The sequence below is a fragment of the Watersipora subatra genome, chromosome 6 (assembly GCF_963576615.1).
Source record: "Watersipora subatra chromosome 6, tzWatSuba1.1, whole genome shotgun sequence".
Classification (NCBI taxonomy): domain Eukaryota; kingdom Metazoa; phylum Bryozoa; class Gymnolaemata; order Cheilostomatida; family Watersiporidae; genus Watersipora; species Watersipora subatra.
This window is the reverse complement of record NC_088713.1, coordinates 45,647,379-45,674,301: the sequence shown is the minus strand read 5'-3', so window position 1 is coordinate 45,674,301 and position 26,923 is coordinate 45,647,379. Positions and strand designations below refer to the sequence as shown.

The window sequence follows — 26,923 nt, the reverse complement described above, 5'->3', positions numbered from 1 at the left end:
GGGAAGTTTATGATGATATCCTAAAAGAAATTTTGATTAGACCTTTATTGGTGAAACGGAAGACTTGAGTCTAAAATTTACAGCTTTAATATTTTTTACTTGGTGATTTGAATCTAGGCATGCTTTTCTGGTAGATTAGTTAAGGTTGTGTATCATATGTTATCACAATAATGTCTCACTAACTCAATTTATTTTCAAAGCCTCCAGGTGGACTCATTTTGCCTGTTAGTGTTTTTCTTGTGATATTCTGACCTCTCCTAAACGCTAAGGTCTTATACATGTTTTGCTCTATTCTTATGGATGGATCTGTTTAGTCGAAAATCATGTTTTGCGCATCAGATTATTAATTGCTAGATCGTCAACTTAGTTGACCCGTCTACTTAATGCCAGAAATTTGCATCAACATTAATCAAACTTTTCAACATGCAGAACATGTATAAATTTTTGGCACTGTATCTTAACTACAAAAGGGAGTGAACCGAAACTGTAGAAACTATTGACAGACAATTTTTTCGAGTTCACTTTGTAATTCGCTTTAGACAGACAATTGAAGATATTTGTAACTGATTTTCATCTCAAAAGTGCTGTCAAAAGTAGCTTGATGAAGCAATTTTTCCTATTTTTTCAAATTTTTCCTAAAATTAATGTAATTGCCTCTATTGTTAGTCAAGCTTGCATTGAAACAATGTAAATGTACAGTTGGATAGCAAAGATACAACCTTTCCTTAGAACTCTAAAATATGTATGATTTTAATACAGTGGATACAAACATACCATCATTTTGAGAAGCTTTTAATAAGTTATGTCACATTTAGCTACTATCAAACTTGTAGGCTTATAGGCCTACCCTCGTCATTCTTTGCCATTTGTTGTCACATTAAAACAATAAATACATAAAAATAAATACACTAAAACAATATTACACCATAAATATACAAACCAATCTGTTTTATCAGTCTTTTTCGGCTCATACACTAAGAGAAATAAGATCTAGAAATATATTTAACACTTGTAGATAAAGTTATAAACGAGAAAAAAACATAAGCACATCTACACAAAGTTCTTATTTGGAGCAGCTTTTTTTAATTACTAAGATATTGTGTTTCCACACTTTTTTTAACGCTTGCTAAGTGAAGTCTGAGGGGGAAAATTCAATAATAATGATAATTAGTAATTTGAAGTTAAGCCTTCACTGAAATGTTAAAATTGAAAATTATCATTTAGATGTAAGTCGAAATGTTTTATTAACTATACTGTATGGCTCACAATGTTTATAACAGACTTATGTTTCAAAATATGTTTGTTTGTTAGTTTTATAGATGGCCACATCGTTGCAGATGTGAGAGGAGGCAGGCCCAAATTCAGAATGGCAGCCTTCATTGTCTGCATAAATCTCCAAAATATGCTGTTGGTGAGTAGTTTGCTAGCTATGACGTTGGAGCCAATGAATTCAGCTTCTGTTATATGGCTACTACATTATTATCTATTTATTAAAGTACATCAAATTCCACCTAATCTTTTTTTAGTATACTCCATGACCATGAACAGCAATAAAAAGGATTGTTTGAGTGGTCGATCATAGTTAGTCTAAAGTCGATGATTAGTGATAAACGATTTGTTTATTAGTCACGCTATTAGATGAAAATTAATAATTTAGATATCAGCCTTTTACTAAACTATATGCAGTGGGAACTTTTCTAATGAAATTAATTCGTTCTGCAAGCCGTTTCATAAATCGAGATTTTTGTAAATAGTAATTGCTTTAACTGTGTAAATGCCCTAATCTGCTTTAATCTTCCACAAAACTTAAACCTAACATTTGTATAATTTATACATACATGTAATTATTCAAACCTGTAACAAAAGTTGTACATGTAAGAACTATAGGACTAGATAATAAATAGAAAAAGTGAACATGGAAAGAAGAAAAAGAAAGAAAAAAAGAACAGAGGAATGATGAATAAAAGCTACGAATGGTTTTTTTGTTTGTTAATCTTTGGCGTTGGACGACTAGACAAGGCTAAGTGATGACTGCAGAAGTGAAAGGACAGCAGTCAGAGGAGGTGGCTGTCATATTGTTGTCCTCGTTAGGTTTTGCTCCAAATTAATTTTTTAAAATTGTAAGTAGAAAAATTTATTTACTTCTGAGCTGAACAACTTTCATCCTACAGAAAACACAGAACTTGAATTGCTCGAAACGTAATTTATCACTTATGCTATTGAACTATCAGATATCAGCAAATCGCTGAACTGTATACCTATTGATACCCTATACCCTAACGCTTACCTTATTGACCGGTAGAATTGTTTATACCAATAGGAGTTCAGAAACACCATCAGCCTATTTGTAGATTCAATGTCTGGTTAGTTACTAATTTTGTCAAACAGAAGTTATTGTGTTTAGTTGTAACAACAATTGGATCCATTGACACCTAATCTCTGGTTGCGCAATTCTTTTGGATTATTTGCAATCTGGTTGCTCGCATTATCGATAAAATAGAAAATTAATGCTATAGAACGTTGATAAGAGTCATTACTGCGTCAATTGTCAATTGCGGAAGGTAATATGGAGAGGATAACTCCAAGTATATGAAATTGTATTCGCTGAACGAATGTATTTTTATACAAGTGGTTAATCAGAAACACCCTCAGTCTATGTCTTGATAGATATTCTAGTTACGCAAATTCCTTAGGTTGATTCCAATTTGGTTGCCTATATGATCGATACAAAACTGTTGCTATATAACGCGTGTGTGTGCTTGCTTTGATCATGTCTCCCAAGAAACTTCTCAATGTGGACATAACTATTTATTGTAAATAATTGTTTAGCAAACATAACATAATATTGTGTTATTGTCAGAACAAATATTAGTTTTTCAGCTTATGTCTCTAGTTACATAACCTCTGTCTTTTTGCAGCTAGCAATTTTTCAAAGCTGGTTTTTGTGGGTGGCTGCCAACTGCCCAAAAAGGGAGATACTCACATCGTCTGCTGGAGAGATTGTTCTAGCTAGTGATGACTATGGAGAAAACTTGTATTGTCAGTGGCTTATCAAAGGTTAGTTTACACATTTGATTCATCTCTAAATTCACATTGGTTCCCGCTCAGACGCAAATGTGACTGGAAACTGGTGGAGTGTGTTGGGAAATAGACGAAACAGAGAATCTTTTGTTTCGGTTAAACTGTTTCATTTCCCTTTGTCAACTTGAATCACGATGGTAATGGTCGGTTGCAAAGTGTCCAATGTGAGCCAGGTTTTAAGTAATGATTGCATTTCTATGTCTTTCATATCAGTCCTTGATGCGTGGAAAGTATCAAGCTAGTATCAAGACTGTTTATTGTGATCAAGACCAGTAGTATAAGTTAGTGATAAAAGAAAGTCTGTCTTAAATCTGCACCATAGTGAAGGCACATGTACACTATCACTCAAATCAATATATAGCCGTCTGATGGGCCGCAACAAGTAGCAGTTTTGATGTCATCAGTCATCACCAATGATAATGTGTACACTCTATGAGTGATTAACTGTTAGTAGGTGACCACTAACCAACAACCAATTAGAAATTTGCATCAGTGACATCGCAGGTCCTTTTGTTATCTTTTAATTATCTGATTATGTAATTCATCACGAGCGTAGTTCTTCACCACGCTTGTGAATATGAATTGACACCAATCTTCACAACTGTTGAAATTGGATCTGAAGCTGTCAACAAACAGCCAATCAAGATGCTAATAGTTGTGATCATCGGTGTCAAAGTGGAACATGTTGAAAGTCCATCGCATCGTCGTTGGCTGCTCATCAAATGACATCATAGCAGCCTATCGTCACAGTCCACTGCACAGTTAATAGTCGATGTGAGCGATAGTGCGCATAGACCTTTCGATCGTGGTATGTCCGTTGTCACGCTAGGAGCCATACGGAAAAAAAATGCACAAGAATTGAACCCAGGTTTGCATTCAAGCATACTAGCGACTGCGTCAGTGGGTTACCTTGCAACGTCATGGAATAATTGTGCACATACTCAAACATGATGATCACTTATGGGACTGCTAGCCTACTAGTTTGATGTAAAAAGTGTAAACAACTTATTCAAATTAACCGTGAGCCTGGCGATGCCTGGGATTTTTTTCATCGCATCAGACTTCCTGCATGAGTGTTTAAAAGGCTGGTTCTCAAGAACCAGATGGAGTTTTAAAACTAAAGCTTTTTGGCAACATGGCGAAAGGCACGAAGCATATATGTGTGTGGGAAGTTTGGATGGAATCGACCCAAATGTGGCGATGCATTGCGTTTACGCGGTCTAACAAACAAGTGGCAGGAGAGTCGGCGAGTGGGTGTTTATGAGGCTGATTCTCAGGAACCAGGCAGAGTTCTGAAAGAACCTGGCAGAAGGCTTAGAGCGTATGCATAGGAAGTTTGGACAAAATCGCCAAGTTAAAAATTGAAATGTGTAGTATATATAAGAGCACTAACAAACACACACAAAAATGAAGTCAAATTAATTAATAGCGATTATTGTCAAGTTTAAATAACCTCAAAATAGAGTCACTTATCCATCATTTTTTTTGACGTCATCGCCCTGTTTGCACATGCGCTCGTTCACAAAAAAGCCGCCATCTTTGTAGAAAACGATCGTCATTCTTGAATAATAGTATTTTTCGGTGTTGTTTTAATACTAGAATAAAAAATTTGCAAACAAAAGCATTGTTTGCAATAATTAATTGCAGAAGCTTCGTGTTTTTAACGATAAAAGTTGTCCATAAAGATGGAAGACAACGATAGAATGACGTCACGAAAAACGAAAGATTGATCAGGATAAACAACTGTGAGCGGTTGATTACTGGTTAAAACGCACTTAGCAGCTCTTTAGTTCGCGAGCCTGTGTCGGTTTTAGAATTAGAATCGAGTAAACCTCATAAAATTTGGTAAATTCTTATAAAAATCTACAATCATTTTTGATTGCCGTGATACCTGCTGCCAATTATTCATAGAAGAAATATCAACTCCTAAAAACATGAGAATTCATTGGTTGATTGGACATTGAGCAATTGACCTATTTTTGTGCTTTATTTCCATTAGTAACTTTTTTTACATTTTGGCAATTGTATCAGTTTGGTGACAGCAAAGAGACAGTAACAGGAGACAGTAAACTAAAATTATATATACGGTCTTTTCGAGTTTCGGTTTTAAAGGTACAGGATATTTCTTACATGATCCTAAATCGCTCACTTTTTGTCGGTTACTGTAATAGAAAATCCGTGTGATGTACGGGGTGAACCCGTGTAGATCACATTTGAGAGACAGAGTCGCTTAAACCCTAGTCACTCAGAAGAAGATATACTGCTAAAAACCTTCTACTTTCTGTTTTTATTTTCATCCATCACTTTTTTACCAAAACCTTTGCTGACTTGTGTGATTTGCTGAACAATCATGAAGGACATCTGTTTAATCCAGCGCTTCCCTTTCCGTTTTTATTGTCAAATCCCCCATGAGTGACAAAGGGCAATCTCGTGCCCTTGTTTTGAATGAAATCAAAAACACAAATCAATGAGAAGCAGACATTCGAAATATATGAAAACAATATGTTAGTTAAAGTTCATTCTAAGAGGAGTTGAACGTTTTCACACAGCATCAACTTATAGAGATAAACAATTCACTTTATGACCTTTGGCTTTCCTTGCTTTGCTGCTAATATTTGATCGAAAAGTGTTTTTTGTGGGTAAGTGAAATGCCCAGATCATTTCAAGGGTTGATGGCGGACGATAATTATTTTTATGTACGGATTCACCTACGCAAGTTGTTGAGATGACACATACACTTTCTTGATTTTTAGATTGATTTGTGCACACCGTCCCTAACCGCCTCTTCTTCATCCCCTTTCTTCCACCTTTCCCCGTCCCCTTTTCCTCATCCCTGCGAACAACAGCTCGCACCCCTCAATTGGGAATCCCTGGCTTAAATGCTCAACTTCACTGCTTTCACCAGCCGAGCTAATTGGACACGGAGAATATTCTATGTTATTTCATGTGTAATTCATGGTTTATGTTACAGGTGATGCTTCCAAATACGTAAACATTCACTTCGAATCATTCTTAACAGAGTGCGATTATGATTACTTATATATATATGACGGGGACTCTTTCTCCAGTCCTCTTCTGGGAGTGTATAGCGGGGCCACCCTTCCTGATGCCATCAGTGCGCAATCCGGTTCGGTAAGTGAACAGTTTTAAATTAAATTTTTTTGACTTTTTTAATATTCAGCGCCTTTCTTTTATTTACAAAAAAGTTCATGATGAATGATCTGCTTGAGGTCGATTTACATATTTCTGGAATTGTTTGCCCTTATTTAAAGTTCCCCATATTTAAAGTTCCCCATTCGTAGCGTAGGTGTATCTCCACAATTTAATGTGATTATCCATCTTTCGCTACCTAATAAATAGGCAAGCCAAGGAAATAGCATTACTCTCACCAAAAAGTCAAACCAAAATTTTTCATTAATAATTTAGTACGAAAGATTGCCCATACTGGAATCATCATATGCTTGAACTGCGTGTACTGTCACAAAAGGGATTTGTCTCCATTCTCTCATCAATTACTGATGGTTAATAAAATAAAAATGGCCTCAGCCTCAGTGAGCTATGAGTTGGTTATGATTTTAGTTGACACTTTTTACTGTTACATTTTATAGTTAGGTTTTTGGTTAATTTGTTTTTCATCTAAAAAAGAGGCATATAAGACCAATTATAATTGCAACATACCTTTGCAATGATCATTGATGTGGTCAAGATAAGGGGCTAGCTATTAATTGTTATTCCAAATAGCAATTTTTTATGTTAGTAAATCCTAGATATAAATCATGCTGGCTTGCTTCTAAACCTCTTAGTTTTGTTCATGGATCTAGTTGTGATTCTGTATCATCGTGTTTCCATGCTTTGAATGGGCTTAGAGTTGTCCGCTGCCAACGAATGTTGGACAGCAGACGTTGTTGCGTGCTAAAATTGGTTTGGTTGTTTGCTGAAACTCTTTTACCTCCATCGGTGGAGAGCTTAGCTGACTATTATTGATTTGGATCCATCAGCAATGAACCTTTCGGTGACCTCGAAGTACTCCCACAGTAAATGTCTTTGCACAAATTCAGTGAATGGAAATGTCGTCAAATATGTTCAGATTTTAGCATTTCTATGATTCAAAGTGAAAGCAACTCCAAACTCATTTGAAGCATGAAAGCGCCGTGTATGTCAGAAGGAGCATCATGACATATTGCTATGTGTGGCTAATAGAATATGCAGAGTGCATTTCAAAGTGTAACACTGTACATGTTTTAGCATGAAGCATGTCATTTTAGGTAGGTGTTCTCTTAAAGGTTGACTTGCAACAAAATTCACATTACAGTTATTTGATATGAAAAGATTCACCTTGTTTTACTCTGTTGTGTTGTAAGTGCAAAATATGTGGAAAGGTGATAACAAGCTCTTAAAAGCTCAAAAACGAACAGAAAATCGCAGCCACACGAGACCGCCGTAGTTTGGATTCTCTTTCCAAAATGGCTCAAATGGGACGTAGTTGTGAGAAATGGTTTCTGTTTACACTTTCAAGCAACCTTATTCGTCGAAATATTTTCACAAATATACTTCACGCATTCAATAAAACCATGTCTATTGTTCTTACGCGTCTGTTTTATCGTCATCGTAATGCTGTCACTTTTAGCAGTGATATCCTATAACTTACCATAAAAATTCATTTAATTTTTTAGCCTTAGCTTGAAGTAGTACATGTCATTGTCTGATAATCATGACGAACCTGTTGGTCACTTGTGATAATCGAAAAGTGCTGCAGAAATTATTTGCGAAGTATTGGGTCACATGATCAGATTACGACTTGCTGATTAGACCAAACCGAAACAAAACTGTAAAGTAGCGAGCATCTATATTTGATACAGGGTCTTCGGTAAAACCCGAAGTGTTTGTCATAAACTAGTGTTACGATAAGTTTTATATTGAGCTTTTTATTGGCCTTTCAATTCACGGGAGAACATCACGTGACAAGACGATAACCAAATTGTCATGACTACGTCAGAGAAATAAAGAGATACCAATCTACGGCGGCGTTTCGTTTTTCAGCTTTTAAGAGCTTGTAATCACATTTCCACATATTTTGCACTTACAACACAACAGAGTAAGATATGGTGAATTTTTTGATACCAAATAACTGTAATGTAAATTTTGTTACAAGTCAGCCTTTAACTGAAGCTTCATTTAACAATGATTTGAGAAAAAACTGGAACCGTTTTTTAGAAAACTAAAATTCTCATATATAACATTGTTACTCATTGTGAACCTAATCAATAACCATAAATTATATATTAAATTAATCATTATCTTGTCACGATTTCAAATATGTAAACTAAACAGCTTTAAAATGGTGTTTTTAGACGTTTATGTAGACTAACTTCTAAACATTTAATTTGTATAATGGTTAAAGGTAACAATCTGTACAGGTATGAACACAGCTCATGCATTTCTTGGATTATTTTAAACTATATACATGTATATGACTTGAAATACGCATATTTGAAACCAGAAAAAAATGATGAATAATTTAATATATAATTTATGGCTAAAAACTTAATCCAAAATGAGAAATAATATTGTAAATGAGAATATTTTCACAGCAAAATATGATCACAGCACATACATTTTTATTTACTTTTTCAAGTCATTTACATGTATCAATTATTAACAAAATGAAATGTTTAGAGTTTAGTATACATAGTCGCGCATTTAATTTGTTAACAAGTAATTTATTTAATAGGCCTACTTTTGAAGTCTAAACTTAAATTCTCTAATTATACAAAAAAATAAAATGGGTGCGAATGTTGGCATGGAAAGGAGAGCAAAAGTTATTACAGGAGAAGATTATTCCTTAAAACGACGTAAGCTTAAAAATAGCAGCAAGTTTATCGCTTGTAAAATTACAGATTGATCAGACATAATTATATCTATGGTGTAAACAGAAGCATATCTTTATCCTATTGCACATCCAGCATATTTTCATGAAAATGCAGTATTATTCTCGCTGACAGACGGCAGCGAACAAATTTATTTTTCAAATGAATTGATCAAACTTTGTTTTTCATATATAGGTCCTGCTGCATTTCTACTCTGATCTCAATTATAAACCGGAGGGTGGCAATTTCAAGCTCTCTTACACACTAACGGAATGCAAGAACGGTAAGTTGGCTCTCTAACTGTGTAGCCTGAATTCTGTTGTTACTTTTTATGGTAAGTTTCCATGCAGCGATAGTGCGCCAGTGAAAGATTAAAAGTAAAAAATATGACGTCGTATGGAGTTCAAACTCCCGGCTTTCAGTTGGGTTGACAAGCAGATCATGTGTTCATAGGGTGCTATAGTACAGCCGTAATATAGTAGGTCGCAACAGTAAGGAGATGGCTGTGCGACGCCTCATGTTAAGTCATATGCCGGCAAATGAAGCAACAGGAAACGGTGCATGAAAAAGTGTGGCGTCATTGGCTGCTAAGGTCGTTTCCATGACAAAATTGAGTGGCGTTTTGGGTGAAAAGACAAGTGTTTTGGGACAAAAAGAAGGGTGTTTTGGTTCTAAACAGCGACACTGACTTATGACAGAATAAGAGCGTTGCAGCTGTTTCCATAATGGCATTGCAGCGCCATACGGGAGTGTGTCACTACGCTATCATTGTATGGATACTCTGTAGTACCCTGGCTGTCTGGTGCGCAGTGACAGCTCATCATATGTAATAAGTAGCTGCACAATTATTCCGAAGTGTGGCAAGGTGATTAAGAGGAGAAGATAGTAGCGCGCCTGGCTGTTAAACTGAATGCCAGAGTGTAAATCATTTGTGATGCAATTTTTTTCCAACTTCAACTGTGGCTTCAGACGGATCTACACGCCTGTTTATTGTAGGAAAGAATTGAGGCTGTATTGACTCTGATTGGCCAAAACTGTAGTTCAAAACATCACAAGGCATGAGCCACTTTTAAATTTTAGGCAAGCCATGCGAATTAGTTAAAGCTACACCGATTATAAATGTTAGGAGTTGCGATTCCGTGTTGTTATCTTTACTATACTAAGAGTCGTGCCTCTCCAAATAATCCCTGGTGTTTGGTAAAAAGATTACACCATACGGGATTCAAACTCGTGACTGTCAGTGCCTTATACCAACGGTCTAACACCTGGGCCAATCAGTCAATTTGTGGCAGTTAGGAATAATTATATGCATAGTACCCATTTTTAATATTTTTGATAGGAGAATAATTCTGGCTGCAAAAATCGCTATCGTTTTCGAAGTTCGACCCACAGGCAGACTCTCATTCTTCAATTTAGAAATATAGTTATCAGAAATATCTGATGTTACTAAACTGTGCTTTGTGTTGACAAATAGGTCGTCCAATGGTATTTGGCCTTAGTCAAATGAGGTCATAGAGTCTTTGCTGGATTTTCCAGGACCATTATTTAAGGATATTGAGAATATTTGTATTGTAAAGTGTATAAGCGATGATTTGTGATAGCAAAGCATCAGGGCAGCTATTCTGTTTTGTTATACTAAGTTGGGTTATATATATATGGTACATGGTAACGATGTTATATTTGTTAACTACTGTTTTATTAACGATGACAGTTATGTATCAATGATAACATAATTGAGGCCTCAATTTGTCTCAACAGTTAATAATAACTTTCATATATAAAATAGTTAATTGGAAAATTTCTCAATTTTTTAGATTTTCTCAATTTTTGCTGACATCCTATTAGGATATGGTGACCTTTTTGACAGCTCACCTGTTGACCAATGTCTACAATCTATGACGTTCGTTTACAGGTTGTTCACCTTGTTCATCAAAGGCCTGTGTGTGTCGAGATGGCTTAGCCGGTGTCGGATGTGACATAGCAGAATGCTCTACCGCCAGTGGTTGCTCAGAGAAAGGCACCTGCTACAGAGATGAAATTGATGGTGAGTTGTTTAAAACCTTTGCTATTGCTACTGGAAGTAGCCATAAACTATGTCATAAATGTGCAAGTGTATGTTATCCCACGACCAAACACAAGCGAAGCTATAATTTGGGAGCTTTATGATAAATGCATGTGCGCACACAACTCCCGAAAAAATTATCCATCAACGGCCATTACCAAACCATTGTACCGGAATCCCATCAAAAAATTTAACCATTTTTGTGTAAAGTCGTTCAAGTATAATAATGATACAAAACACATATATAAACCTATTTGAATATGTTACCAAGTCTTTGAAAAACTGTCGCAATACCCTAAAACTAACCCATCTGATCGGATTATACATGTACATAAATAGACAGATTAATTTGGCTTAAAATCACCATTAAAACTTGACAAACATTTTTTAATCAAAATTAAGACCGGCCAATGAAACGCCGATAAGGCCGTGCGACATAGAGTAGAACCATTAAGTCGTGCGCATTTCACGAGAAAACCGTTCACATTTCACCAGTCTATGGCATTGTCCAATTGCCGAAGGTTTCTGTAATTAATGTAGAAACTTGTACTGAAAAGTAATTGTTTCTTTTTTGCCGATTCTACCGGACTGACATTTTGGACACTTATAATGTCTTATAAGTATTTTGGTATTCCAACTGATGTTCAAAGCAGTGAAAGTAAAGGAAATGACGATGATATTTTTCTAACGGTTCTTGTAAGATTATTACAATATTTAATTGTAAGAATAATTATTCGATTTTATAAGATTATTATAAGATTTAGTTATAAGAATAATAATTCAAATTTACAAAATCGAAGTATATAGTGACCGATAGTGTGCAATATGTTACTGTTATTATTTTTTTAAAGATTTTGTTGATGATACTGCGGCTGTGCCTAATATCGCGGTACTGCCAAGCCGTTTTTAATATCTGCAAAATTAAGTAATATGCCTACATTTTCTTATAGATGTACAGCTATTTCTATGACAACCTACTAAAATCTGTTTAGATTTTTAAATTCAGCATACTTTTTTAGATATAAATACAAAAATCTAGATAAATATCACCACTTCTTGATATTGGTTGCTATGACCATGTATATGTATATTACACAGCAGCTTGCCATTTTACTTCTAATATTGCATTTTTCGTATTGCAGGGGAGAGATATAAACATACAATCTTTTCCTTTCATTATTGCCGTTTGTTGTACATAATAACGCCCAGTACATTACAGCTACCGATGCAGCTACCATTGCAGTTCTCCTATTGCACTGCAGTGCCATTTGACTGCTAATATTGCATTTCTCAACTGGCAGTACCCTTTCTTTTTCCATTTTCACTTTGGTCGTGGGCTGTATGGCAGAGGAATTTCTAGTCTAGGATTACTTTCATTTAGCTGAGAATAACTATATTAATAAGCTATAACAGATTTATGCAGGAACAGGAAGTGAAGTTTTTTATTTCCCTCAGACATAAGAATGCAAAAGACATGTCAGTAGTAGACATCTCCAAAATACCAAAATAAAAATACTGTTTACTATTTTATTTGAACGCCACCTCTATTAGAGTGACACTGCCCTGAAAGGGTTGAAAATTCGAGCGCCACTCTTTAAATTGAACACCACTTTTACTTGAATGTCACTTCTATTTGACCACCACTATTTGACTTTGTTAATCTTTTTGAACCCAGAATGGCAGGTGTTAATAATAGCAAGTGATCAGTAGAAAAGTGTCCACAAAACTGTATTAACTATGATTTGATTACATCAATTTAACAATTAATTTGTTTGTTGATTCTGTCCATACCAAAGTCCCTTTCTAAACTCCAAGTCTTTAGGTTTTGTTGTTGAAAACTTTGATTGCAAGACCATAGAAATTATTAGTAGCTGTATTAGGCTAATCCATCGTTTTTTCACGTCATCACCCTGTTTGCACATGCGCTCGTCCATGAAAATGCCGCCATCTTTGTAGAAAACGATCATCATTCTCTTGATTAATAGTATTTTTCGGTGTTGTTTTGATACTAAAATAAAAAATTTGCAAACAAAAGCATTGTTTGCAATAATTAATTGCATAAGCTTCGTGTTTTTAACGATCAAAGTTGTCCATAAAGATGGCAGACGATGATAGAATGACATCACGAAAAAACGAAGGATAGTAGTTCATTGTTTTCTCAATCTCGATATATTTACGTATGTGAAAAATGTTTTATAAATTACGATGTTGTGGACGAATTTTTCTAAGCGCGCACCCTGCTAAATGATATAATTTGTAAAAACAATTAATTAATAAATAATTAAATGATCTAATTAATAAAGTTTTTCAGATGGCGATGCCTAAAAGTTTTGCTCTGCTAAAAACTGTTTAAACGCTAATATCAATTAGTTCAACAGTGCGGAAGAAGAGTTCACGTCAGCAGACACTGTGGAAGGTATGGAACAGCTAGAAGATGATAAAATGGTTCCATGCGAAAGCAACAATCAGAATGCAACCTGTCGAGCAAGCGATGCAAATATTTTCGTTTCGAAGATGTTAACTTTTTTACATGCATTGTAATTAGGGTTTGTTTATGTTACTCATTTTTAAATATATGTTTTTGTAGCGTTTGATAGATTATTATAAAACATAAATTTGCAGATTTGTCGCATATTATTTGATAGCACGATTGTGGTAATCTGAACTCAGCTTACGTTGAATCGACGCTCATAACTCCTGTTCTATTGCACATAAAAAGCCAGTTTTGACTGCAAACTGTAGCAAACATATCGATGATTGCAATGAGTTTTTCTGCAACTGTATTAAATATCGTTATGAAATGAAAATATGCTTTCAAATTTAAAATGAATTAAAAAGCTTTAATGCTTCAACAAATTGCAATGCTTCAACAAATCGCCAAATGTTTTTCAGATGGCAATGCATACGATGCTGTAAGGTCATCATAGGTTAATTGCAAACAATAGATAACAACTGATAGAGAGATCACTTTCCCTCGTGCATATTTATTTAGAGAGCTACAAGTTAGAGGTAGGTTAGCAAGTTTCTTGCATCCAAAAGGGTTAATATCGCACCACCGGAAGGAGAATTTAAAATATAGGCGACATCCGATTCGCCCTTGAAAGAGCTAAATTTATTTTCTCAACATTCTGGCAAAGTGTTTGAAAAATACAATGCCACCCTTTATTTGAATGTCACTTCTAATAAAGCGCCATGGTAAAGGAAGGGTTGAAAAATAGAGCACCATGGTGGTCAAATAAAGGTCTTACGGCAGGTTTATGCGCACAATTCTTCAAATTAGATCAATATTAAACAACACTCCCACTTAGTTTGGAAATGTATTTTGAAAATAAATGTATAAATTATTAAAATAACTACAAAAATATTAGGGATTGTGTAAGAATGCGAACTTTGTAGATCTGCTAGTTATTTGATAGCTGCTCAAGAGACATATCATACTGACACTCGTTGATCGAATCTTATCCAGTTCTCAAGCTTTTAGCCTGAAATCACTGATAGTTGATTTAATAGACCTCAAAACAATCTCTAATCCAATTGGATTACACAAGCTCATTTGTTGTTGAATTCTTTCCCTTATGAACTCTGCAAGAGTGAAGTTAACACACAATGCAAACATCTTTTCACCCAATATAACATCAAACTTAGCAAAAAACTTTAACCCAATTATATTACGCAACCTAATTTGATGCCTAAATGCTTTCGCTAATAAACTTTGCAAGAGTAAAGGTACCACCCAATGCAATCATGGTTTCACCCAATATGACATCAAAACTAACAAAAACGTTTGTGAAACTACATTATTTTGTATACAAACAGGATATATAGATGTTTAATAATAAAACATGGGTGAACCATCAATGAATGACATAATTCATTATAACAAAATGGAATATGTCGATGAGGGGATAATTACCAATAGTACTTTATGACAAATTGGAACATGGCCCACCTGCTTATCTATAAAGTTTGCATTTTTTTGCTCCAGCGTTTTGTCATCCAGGATGTTAGTGCATGAAATGTGTGAAAATTGTATCAAGGAACGAGATACTTTGATGTGTAACTATACATTTATGCTGTGCTCCAGGTGGGCATTTATAGGCCACAGATTGCCTAAGTTTTATTTCGTGAAATTGCTTCCAGTAGGGTAGCAATTAAATTTAATTGCTTTCACACCTTGTGGAATGCTTTTGGCTGACCATCATCATGATCTGGTCTCAATGCGTGATGTAGTGATGTAGTGATGTAAGTTGATCAGTCTGGTCTGGCTTACAATCGTAATATGTATCAACTAGTAAGTACTAGTGTTGGGCCGGTAAGGAGTTATCCGCTTTTACCGACACCGAGTGATTATCGGTATCTCGAAAACCAATCATTTTCAGTAACAGCTAGTTATCCGCGACCGGTTTGATATGATCGGTATTTATCCGTGAAAGCCTATCGGTAATTGGTTATCCGGAAAGATTTTTGTATTTTACAGGCTACAGCATTACCAGCGACGTGTGCGCAGGAGAATCTCCCGCACAATGAGCTGCTTATGAAAGAGCTCATTTGACATCTCGCCCACAACCCTATGTAACGGAATGAGAAAAATGAAAAAAAAAATCGCGCGTCAATTGATGTTATGGTTAATAGCAAAAACGCATCTTTGAAGCACACGCTAATCAAAAAGAGTCGCTCAGCGCACATTGGCAATCACAACATTTTTTCTCAGGCATTCTAAAAACACAACACATGCGAATTATATTATAACTCTTTCTTCAACGAACATTACCACGCTTGTATATAGGTATCTAGTATTACATTACGCCTTACATTGATAAAATTTAAAACGTAATATACGTTTTATATTTTATCAAATATAGAACGTACATTACGTTTTATATTTGATAAAACCCTCGTTTGATATTTGATACGTTTGATATATTTATACGTTTTATGTTTGATTTATCCCCCTACCTGCGTTATATAAAAATGGGCAGTAGGTAAGCTGAAGTTAAACACACACTGAAAACCATATACCGAACTACAATACCGACAATACCGAACTTTCTTAGTTGGCAACGGATACCGAAGATGGTAAATACCTAGGATACCGACACCGGGAAAACCGATAAAAATGTGCAAGGATATCCTCTCCGGCACTAAATTAAATACCGGCCCAACCCTAGTAAGTACCCTGTCAGTTCGGTGTGCCATGAGAGAGTGTAAGTTGTCAAGTGTAATAACCATATGTACAATTATTCGGAGAGACCAAGTGAGCAGTCGCTGTGTGGTGCAGTTGTTAGAATGTCTGGCTAGGAAGCTTTATGTCAGGAGTTTGAATCCCATATGGGGCAATCCTTTTTTGTGCTATCTTCAACCACGGCTTTGGGCAGATGGATAAACAGATGAACACGGCTCTCACAGTCTCACTATAATAAAGATTTTTATAAGTACTAAACAGGGTATTTTCTTTCTTAAATATAATTTAAATAATTTTAATAAATATGATATATAATTTTGTACTTTATACTTCGCAATTTTCATGCAGATCTCAGATTGCGACAATTTTTTACGGCGCGTCAAACTGCCAGGGTACTAGTATATATAATGTATGAACTTGGTATTCAATTTTTATTATGTGTAACACTGAGTCTTTGAACTAGACTATCAAAAAGGTTTTCGAATTCTTTACGCACTCTCTAGAGGGTGCACGTGACAAAATATGGCATTTTGAATATAAAATAGAAAATGTAGAACGCATAATTTCTGTTACAGCCAAGAAATACTGTAAATGTGAGCAAGGATTTGCTGGAAGGACATGTAACCTTGACCTATCAGGACCAACATCAAGCCAAGGTGAATGGAAGGAGCTCGCTCCTGCAGGAGTAGGGTTTGCTCCGATAGCCGGACACAGTGCTATATATGAGGAGAGCACAGAAACAGTCTGGGTGTTTGGAGGTTACAATCTATATAGCACCAGTCAACAGCTGACCGGCTTCTCTCTCAACACGAGTCGATGGACAGTGTGAGTACTTTGCTACTTCTATATAAATCTCAAAGTCTGTGTTTATGCGTTTAATGTAAATATTGGAAAGAAGAATCCGTACCGAGGAAGATTTGATCTCGGAACCTCCCATTCACCAGGCAAATGCTTTACCAATTTAGCTACGTGAGATTGATGGATTATTTGGGCAATATATGTTGCTATGTGGGTGAAAATATGCTCCCGCTCTCGAACGCATGCAACGAAATTTTATGCTAGCTCTCCAGTGAGACCAATTAGTTAGCTTTTATTAGTAAGTTTACTCAAATTACCCATTGGCAATGTGCCATAATAATGGCAAGTGGGGGAGGGGCGCAATGTTTTTTTAATCCTAGCGTGATGTCAGATAAACAGACCAGGCTCTTATTGTAGTAAATATTATTATTTTGTGGTTCCAAAAAGACAGTTTGTAGTTACAGCAGTGTGAGAAATAAACTGGACTCCTTTTGTTGGAATGGAAAACTAAAATTCTTATTTACAACAATTTAAATCCTCATTTCTAATTTCATTCATTGTCATATACTTGTTACTGAAGTCGTATACTCGTAACTAAAGTCGTATACTCGTTACTCAAGTCATATACTCCTTACTCAAGTCGTATACTCGTTACTCAAGTCGTATGCTCGTTACTCAAGTCGTATACTCGTTACTCAAGTCGTATACTCGTTACTAAAGTCGTATACTCGTTACTCAAGTCATATACTCGTTACTCAAGTCATATACTTGTTACTCAAGTGGTATACTCGTTACTCAAGTCATATACTCGTTACTCGAGTCGTATACTTGTTGCTCAAGTCGTATAATTGTTACTCAAGTCATATACTTGTTACTCGAGTCGTATACTTGTTGCTCAAGTCGTATAATTGTTACTCAAGTCATATACTTGTTACTCGAGTCGTATACTTGTTGCTCAAGTCGTATAATTGTTACTCAAGTCATATACTTGTTACTCGAGTCGTATACATGTAAAAATATTACAAATTTGGTCTGAATTAACATGCCAACTATTTTGTGTGACACTATATGACTTGCAAGAAACAAATAAAAATGTATGTGATGTGATCATATCTGTACAAATTGTTATCTTCAGCCATTAAAAATGAAATGTTCAGTGTTTGGTCTACATCAGGGATGGCCAAATGATTTTGGCCATGATCCGTTATAGCCAAATCTGACGCATTGAAGATCCACAACAAGCTGATGGCGGCCATTTGTATTGTTTACCAATCATAAACATGCCATTATTTGTGCACATCTTAGAACCAGGCTTCAAACGTGATTTGAAAATTTTTTGCTTATGTAAATAATTTGATTATAAATTAGTGAATGAATGTGCTGTGATAAATATGTCTGATATCAGTGAGGAAAATGATGAGTGGTCTTTGATTTCACATACTATCAAAAGACGTTTTTTTGCTACTTCTAGCGACTCTTAAAGTTCATGAAGATGAATATTTGTCAGTCGTGTCCTATGATTTCTTTTTACAAAATTCATTGCTGAAAAGAATGAACTTACAAAAATCTAAGAAAAAGTTACAAATTTTTTTAAACCAAATTATTAAAAAACAATTTCAAAAAATCTTTTGAAATTTTTTTTTGACAGGCAACTTGTAAGATTCACAAAAAGACTACAAAGATCCGGATCTAGATCCGCCATTTGGCCATAGTTGTTCTACATAATCATTCATAAACATAATTCTACTGCTGTTAGATTTTATATTTTAAATCAAGACAAAATTAGGATTTTTAACGTTTAACATTTGTGGCTATTGACTAAATTGACAAGAAGTAACAATATTGTAAACGAAATATTTTAGTTTTTCAGCTAAGGTTGGGTCCAGTTGATTTTGCATACCATGGTACATGTGGGACATTGGTTGAGTGAAATTAATTGGAAAATATGACAAACAGTTGGTTTTAAAGGAACTGAGGCTGCACGTTTATGGCAGCAGTTACGTGTCTAACAAGTATGTTTTGATAAGGAATTATCTTCTTCTGTAATAATGTAATAGATTATGCTAAACTTTCCATATCAACAGTCGCATTAGTTTAACTTTTTTTCTTAAATCAAAGCCTTTTAGTTTGGACTTCATGAATGATGTAGGATATTCCTCGACGACAACTTGAATTTCTGCTAGGAGTTCAGGTTTACTGTTTCACCATAGTTGTAGACAATGTTTTCTGAAATCTATAGATTACCAGTACTTTATAATTGTTTTGATAATACAAGTTCGAATTTTAATTAAAAATAATTCGTTTTGTTTATTTTGTTCTTGTACTAATGTTTATTAATTTTAGCTAAACTACACTGATAAAATACATTTTTTCACTTCTACTTATTTGGGCTATTGTGTGGACAGCTTCATACATAGTTGATATGACTTCAACATAGCAGGGTGCATAATACCTGCTCAGGACGGGATAAATAAGATGAGTAGATCTATTCATCTGTGTATCTTTGTGTTCCCCGAGAACAATCACCATGTGTTCAATCCAAGCAGATGCATTGCAAGATGGCGACTCCACCTTAATGAGCCTAATGTATCTTGACAACTGGAGAGACATGAACTGCCTTCGGTTGGCTTGGGATCATTTTTTGTTATCATAATTGATAGAAAGGTTCTTTTGTTTCAGTTTTTTTCAAATCTACAATCTGATCTCCTTTGAAGAAGAGCTGATGAGAGGCACACTAAACCATTCTAATTGTTGATTGGCTATGAGTAACCTTGCATTAGTCTCCGGCTTGTGTTGTCGATCAGCATATTTTGCCAATTGTTAAATCGACGTTTCGACGTTATGTGAGCTAACAAGGCTTGGTTTCTCCTTTTGCAGAGTGAGTTTAAGTTCTCCATGGCCTCAGGCTTCATACCAACATGGTGCTGCGCAGGTGGACGATTGCATGTATATCGCTGGAGGCAGGAACCTGACGAGTTTTCTCAGACAATTCTGGAGGTGAGACAATTTTATCAACCAGATCGACGCTGCCTAGCAATCGTCGTAATTTATCATGTTTTGGTGTTATATATTGTACTGGTAGTGTGTTGGTAGCACAGTAGAACCTTTACTTAAAAAGTTAATTCGTTTTGGAAGCCGTTTCATGTGTAGAAAATTTCATAAGTAAAAACGATTTAAGCATATAAATGGCCTAATTCGTTTCAATTCCTCACAAAACTTGGACATAATATTTGGATAAATTATAAATAATCGTTGAAACCTGTAACAAGTATACTGCATAAAAAGTACACATGGGAAGAAGGATGAGCAGAGAAATAACGGATAAAACTATGAATAACATAAAAACTACCTTTGGCATTGGCGACTTAAGCTAAGCGAAGACCGCTGGGAGTATAAGGCCAGCGAAGACCACTGGGAGTATAAGGCCAGCGAAGACCACTGGGAGTATAAGGCCAGCAGTCTTCGCTTTGCTAACAGTTGACAGCTGAGAGAAAACATCGTGTACAAAAATAAAGATTTGCCTTTTACTGACTTTCGCAAATGAAACATGAGTGAGACTAACGGGTTAAAATATGAAAGGCTTTTCTTTTTGGCCTTTTTTTATCTAGAAACATCTTTTCTAAGTTGGAGCGATATTTCTTCAAAAAGACATTTTATAACATGGAAATTTCATATGACAAGTTTCTACAGTATCAGACCTGGAAAGAAATTGTGAATTTTAACTACATATATATCTCAATGTTTGTTTTCTGTCTGTTCATGTGATAATTTAAAGCGATTGAAATCTAGCAATGAAAAATCCGTTTTGCAAAGGATTTGATCTCGGAACCTCCAGGTCTGAAGATTAGTGATGTAAACCACTACAATACAATCATTCAACTGACGAGTAGGGAGGAATGTTGGGATGATATTCATCACATCAGTTAAAATACTCCAACTAAAAGCGCTTGGGGTTATTAACTAGCACAGTTCATCATTACGCGTAACGTAATGATTATTAAGCTGGCTTCAAACACTGCTATTGTTTCAGTAAAAATTTAGACTACTAACTTATGAGGTTACTCACTTAAATTAATTAGGTTATTATTTTATTACCTGTTCAATGGTGGGTATTCATCTAGTATTAAAATGAAATAAGGTGTAGTGTGTTTTGTGCCAATACTCTTGGAATGCTTCTGTTGAAGGTTCTGTTTTGATACAATGAGCTGGACACAACTGCCCGATTTGCCAGACAGCCTCACAGACCACACGTTGACATCTGTCGACACATTCCTTTATATAGTAGGGGGTCTCAATAGCCAACAGGAGTTCTCTCAGTCAATCATCAGATATGATACTCTCAGTGGTCCTGGTAAGTTCTTGTCAGACAGTTTTCTTTCGGGCTTCAATAGGTTGATAGGGATTTTAATACTAGACATAATAATTCTTTATTTAAAACTATTTGACCAGTAATACTATTTTTAATAATAATATTATAATACTTTAATAGAGATTACAATAATTCTTTATTTTATTACAATTTTACTAATAATACTATTTTAATAATGTTAGAATACTGTAATAGAGATTATAATAATTATTTATTTTAATACTATTTTACTAATAATAATATTTAATACTAATAACATTTTAATACTAGATATTACAATAATTCTTTACCTTTTTAGCAGTTGGTTTGTAAAATAACACAAATGGTTTTATTCTATTAATTCAGTTTTGTGGTGAATCTCAAGTTGTTGCATGTTGGTTTTATAGCAGTACTGCCTGAAGGTTCGGTCGATTGTTTAATTGGTTTCGACCTAAATGGTCAGTTTCCACCCTTACCGCTACATCCGAGGTTTGACTCGACTCCATCTATGTAAATCATTATTATGATAATGAAAAAAATGTGGTACAGATGTTCAAAAATCTTATGATTTTTGCTAATAGTGGCCCACATTTGCCCTTCAGAATCCAGTTGTGTACTGATAACTGATAGCAACTGCAAAACTGATGCACTGGGGTTAAGAATTTTGAACTTGAAGGTAGGATTAGGTGTTCATACGCTCTATGAAGCATCAACAGCCTATTCTAAAGGTTCGGCCACATATGCTGATTGTTTCATTGGTTTCGACAGAAATCACAAAGTGAACGAAAAACAGAATTATTCAGCCGAAATTCACAGAATCGTCAGTGCTGTGCATGCGCACCGAAATCGTCCACGAAACGCTTTTAATTGGCTAAACAAATTATTAGCAAGCGCGATTTTAGCAGCTTTCGTAATTGGTAGAGTCCAATACCTGTACCACGACACACAATAAAAGTACCAGCGCAATTCAACATAAAACATACGATGCAATTGCCTGGATCGCATTATTTTTGGTTTCTTTACGTTTGTACACCATGGCTACGAATTGATTTTTTATTGATAACAATTTGTTTTTTAACTGCGAAAGTTTAGTTGCACACAGAGTTGCCATTTTTAGCGCATTCAAGTCAGTTGCACCGTATTTATTATGGCGAATTGTTTAGTATTTTTCTTACTTGTAGCGTTATCTGTCTCAAACTATATAAATTTTGAAAGCTGCTAGAATCGTGCTTGCTAATAATTTCATTAGTCAATTTTAGTCAGTTTTAGACAAATTTTAGTCAAAATTTTGTTGAATTCAGATGATAAAATAAGATTTGTAGGGCGAGGGGGAAAAATCATCAGGTTCAACTTCAGAAGGTGAAAATATCGTATGTCTTAAGGTAATCATATCCTGAGGGCGCACTGTAGTTCTATTCTTCAAACAGTCAATATTTGAGTAGGAAAGTCATAGATATAACTTTGTTTGGAGTAGTTCAACTCGAAAATTTCAATTGTTCAAACATCAGTTTGTATAAAAATGATGTGCTTTTGCAGGTTTTATTGTCATAGATAGTCTATTATGTAAATCTATGATATTTGTTTATAGATCACTGGCTTCATTGACGTTTGAGGTTTATTAAAACTATATAACTCTACACCCTTCAATGCCTATGCAAAACTGCTATATAATGTACAGTTTTGATAAAATTGATAACTCCATCTTTGAAATTTTTTTGCAATTGAAATTTCCATATAAATAAAAAACTGATACCAGACAAGACACCAGTTCAAACCGGTTTGAGTGAATTTTAATAATCTTACCTAGCTTGAGAATCACTCTGGGAGCAATGTTTACTAGGTAGACCTAGTAAATTTTTTTCTACTAGTAAATAGTTTTTCACTGATTCTTCTCAGTGAAAAACTTACCACCTGATGCATCACTTTATGTTAGAATATCATGCTCTCATTTACAGTATGTTTGGAGTCATGCTCTCCTTTACAGTATGTTCATATATCATGCTCTCCTTTACAGTATGGTTGTAGTCATGCTCTCCTTTACACTATGTTATTATAATTATCAAGCTCTCCTTTACAGTATATTTGGAGTCATGCTCTCCTTTACAGTATGTTTGGAGTCATGCTCCTTTGCAGTATGTTATATGTCATGCTCTCCATTACAGTATGTTTGGAGTCATTCTCTCCTTTACAGTATGTTAGTATAATTATCATGCTTTACATTACGTTTGGAGTCATGCTCTCTTTCACAATATGTTAGTATATCATGCTCTCCTTTACAGTATGTTTGGAGTCATGCTCTCCTTTACAGTATGTTAGTAGATTATGCTCTCCTTCACAGCATGTGTGGAGTCATGCTCTCCTTTACAGTATGTTGGTCTATCATGCTCTTCTTTACAGTATGTTGTTATAGCATGCTTTTCTTTACAGTATGCTGGTACATGTATATTATGCTCTACGTTACAGTATATTTGGAGTCATGCTCTCTATTGTAGTATGTTGGTATATTGTACTCTCCTTTACAGTATGTCCAGAGTCATGCTCTCCTTTACAGTATGTTAGTAGATCATGCTCTTCTTTACAGTATATTTGGAGTCATGCTCTCATTTGCATCGTTCGGAGTATGTCTGCCATATTTCCACATAATTATAGACTGTGGTAGACGAATTTGATCGGGTTCAACTTCTGTAAGAAGGGTAGCTTTAAAGTTTTATTTTTACCTACTGTAGTTTAAAATGTCTATTTTATAAGTAATAACGTATCAACTATCTAGAAAATATTTGCAGTTTTTTTTTAAGTTTTTTAGTTTCTATGTTTTTGAAGTTTTGAGTTGTGAGGTTCTGGGTGCATGATCCTGAATATTTCTCATGATAGCTTTGCTATAGTTTTTACACGAATTTTATATATACTTATAGGAGGCTCGTGGGAAGATGTGATCATCCGCAGTGGCAACAGCAAGTACTACTCACTAGCTGGCCACTCTACAGTCTATCATCAGGATAGTAATTCGTTGATTATCTTTGGTGGTCACACATCTGACACCTCGAGGTTCTCTAAGCACAGGTGTGTCTCTCCTTTCTGGTGATGTCCTTTTTCTCTCGCATGTTTATCTCTCCCTCTCACATCTATTCCTCTCTATTTCCACATCTATTCTATTCTCTCTCATGTTTATCTTTCTCTTTTTTAATCTGCATCTCTCTCTTTCATGTCTATTTCTCCCTCATACTGATCTTTTCCTTCTCCTTCCCTTCTCCTTCCCTTCTCCTTCCCTGTCCATTCCAACACTCTCTTTTTCTAATATCCATCTCTCATTCATGCCCATCTTTCTTCCCTCTCTTCATCCGCGTCTCTAGGATGCCATCTTGCAATGGACGGGATAAGTGCACGTCTTATAAAAGGTCATGCATAAAAATATCTGAACTTATTTCACCTTTTGCTCATTTAGTAACATTTACCTGCACATTCCTTATCCTCACCGTTTTGACCTTTTTGAAGATGAACTTAGACAGCATTTTAGTATATTTTATTATTAAAAATTAAAATTTATTTTATTTTAATTAAATTTTTATTAAAATTATTATTAAAAAATATCGGTATTTTCTTATCATTTTCGATTGTTTTTGATGTTTGAGATGATCTTACTGCCAAGATGTTTCAAAATTAAACATGACAATTAAAATTAAAACTAAACATGATTTCAGTTTAAATGTTCAGAAGAAAAATACATGCCCAAATGATGTCAATAGTTGTGCGGCTGCCTGTCTCTGTCGTAATTCGTATCGGCTATTGCGTCTATTCTGTCAGCCTCTTTGCCAACGGGCAACTATAATAAACGTCATAATCACACTTCCGCTAGAGTCGGAGCATTTTAATAAAGGAGCTCATTCCAACTATTATATCCCTAGACTGATCTACTATATCTCTAGACTGATCTACTATATCTCTAGACTGATCTACTATATCTCTACACTGATCTACTATATCTCTAGACTGATCTACTTTATCTCTAGACTGATCTACTATATCTCTAGACTGATCTACTATATCTCTAGACTGATCTACTATATCTCTAGACTGATCTACTATATCTCTAGACTGATCTACTTTATCTCTAGACTGATCTACCATATCTCTAGACTGATCTACTATATCTCTAGACCGATCTACTATATCTCTAGACTGATCTACTATATCTCTAGACTGATCTACTATATCTCTAGACTGATCTACTATATCTCTAGACTGATCTACTATATCTCTAGACTGATCTACTATATATCTAGACTGATCTACTATATCTCTAGACTGATCTACTTTATCTCTAGACTGATCTACTATATCTCTAGACTGATCTACTATATCTCTAGACTGATCTACTATATCTCCAGACTGATCTACTATATCTCTAGACTGATCTACTATATCTCTAGACTGATCTACTATATCTCTAGACTGATCTACTATAACTCTAGACTGATCTACTATATCTCTAGACTGATCTACTATATATCTAGACTGATCTACTATATCTCTAGACTGATCTACTATATATCTAGACTGATCTACTATATCTCTAGACAAAAATCATTTTAACTTGAAGCTTGAAGCCTCATCTTTATATCGATATTGTCTTTTGCATCACTTCAATGGTGTATGATCACCTTTAAGGAGACACTTCTTAGAAACATCTCGCTGAAACAATATTCACTGTATCACTGATACAATGTTACCAAGGGCAAACAACTTCTCATAGATTGGTTAAGTGAATTATTATTATTTTCTGATATCAGCTTAATACAGCTTCTTTTCCAGCTAGTTAGTTATACAGCAGGACTTTTAATAAGGTTACCAATAAATTTTTAAGACGATTTTAAAACCACAATAGATTTTACTTTGCAGGTCAAGATCATAAACCATATTTTCATTTCTTGTACCATAAGTTTGTTTAAACATAGAATGTCTGAAATACAGAAACCATGGAAACACAAATAACGAGTAGTGCACTCTCTAGTTAACAATGAATGATTCAGGAGAGACACCCTCTGCGTTTTACCTGATTATGTAACTGCTTGGTTGAATTTGTTAACAGGTTAACATGCAATAACAGGTGCAGTCGACTGTCGATGAAGGAAACCACTGAGATGAGTTCAAGTTTTTTTCTATTTTAATGTTGTAAAAACCATTATTTACTGAGTTCTGACATGAACTCATCACGGTTAGCCACCACTCTCTGTTTTGTTGGCTATAATATTAATATCATTATATTATTATATATATTATAATAATATATTATATTATTATAATATATTTATATTATAATATTAAATATTAATATAATATATTATATTAATATTATAATATTAATATAATTTATTTTATTAATATTATAATATATTAATATTATAATATAATATATTATAATATTAAATATTATAATATATTTTATTAATATTATGATATATTATAGTAATAATATTAAATATTAATATAATTACCGAATATCAACCAGGGCATTTATGTTTTTGTACCTCTTTTACAGCTCTAACCTCTACTCCTTCGACATCGAAAAGCAGCATTGGACGTTACTG

At 34.7% G+C, this 26,923-nt stretch overlaps 2 protein-coding genes across 2 annotated transcripts; one reads left to right on the top strand and one right to left on the bottom strand.

The window, feature by feature from the left end:
- Positions 1-1,366: 1,366 nt before the first annotated feature.
- LOC137398311 (multiple epidermal growth factor-like domains protein 8) lies at positions 1,367-24,420 on the top strand. The gene is made up of 9 exons (XM_068084419.1): positions 1,367-1,411; positions 2,919-3,057; positions 6,053-6,213; positions 9,144-9,231; positions 10,861-10,992; positions 16,768-17,017; positions 19,868-19,987; positions 21,175-21,341; positions 24,251-24,420. Exons 1-9 carry the CDS (start codon positions 1,367-1,369, stop codon positions 24,418-24,420), a joined length of 1,272 nt encoding a protein of 423 aa, XP_067940520.1.
- Positions 24,421-25,187: 767 nt separating this feature from the next.
- Positions 25,188-26,898, bottom strand: LOC137398310 (coiled-coil domain-containing protein 1-like). The gene is made up of 2 exons (XM_068084418.1): positions 26,888-26,898; positions 25,188-25,908 (listed from the first exon to the last, which is right to left on the bottom strand). The coding sequence occupies exons 1-2, from the start codon at positions 26,896-26,898 to the stop codon at positions 25,188-25,190; spliced, it is 732 nt and encodes a 243-aa protein (XP_067940519.1).
- Positions 26,899-26,923: the final 25 nt, after the last annotated feature.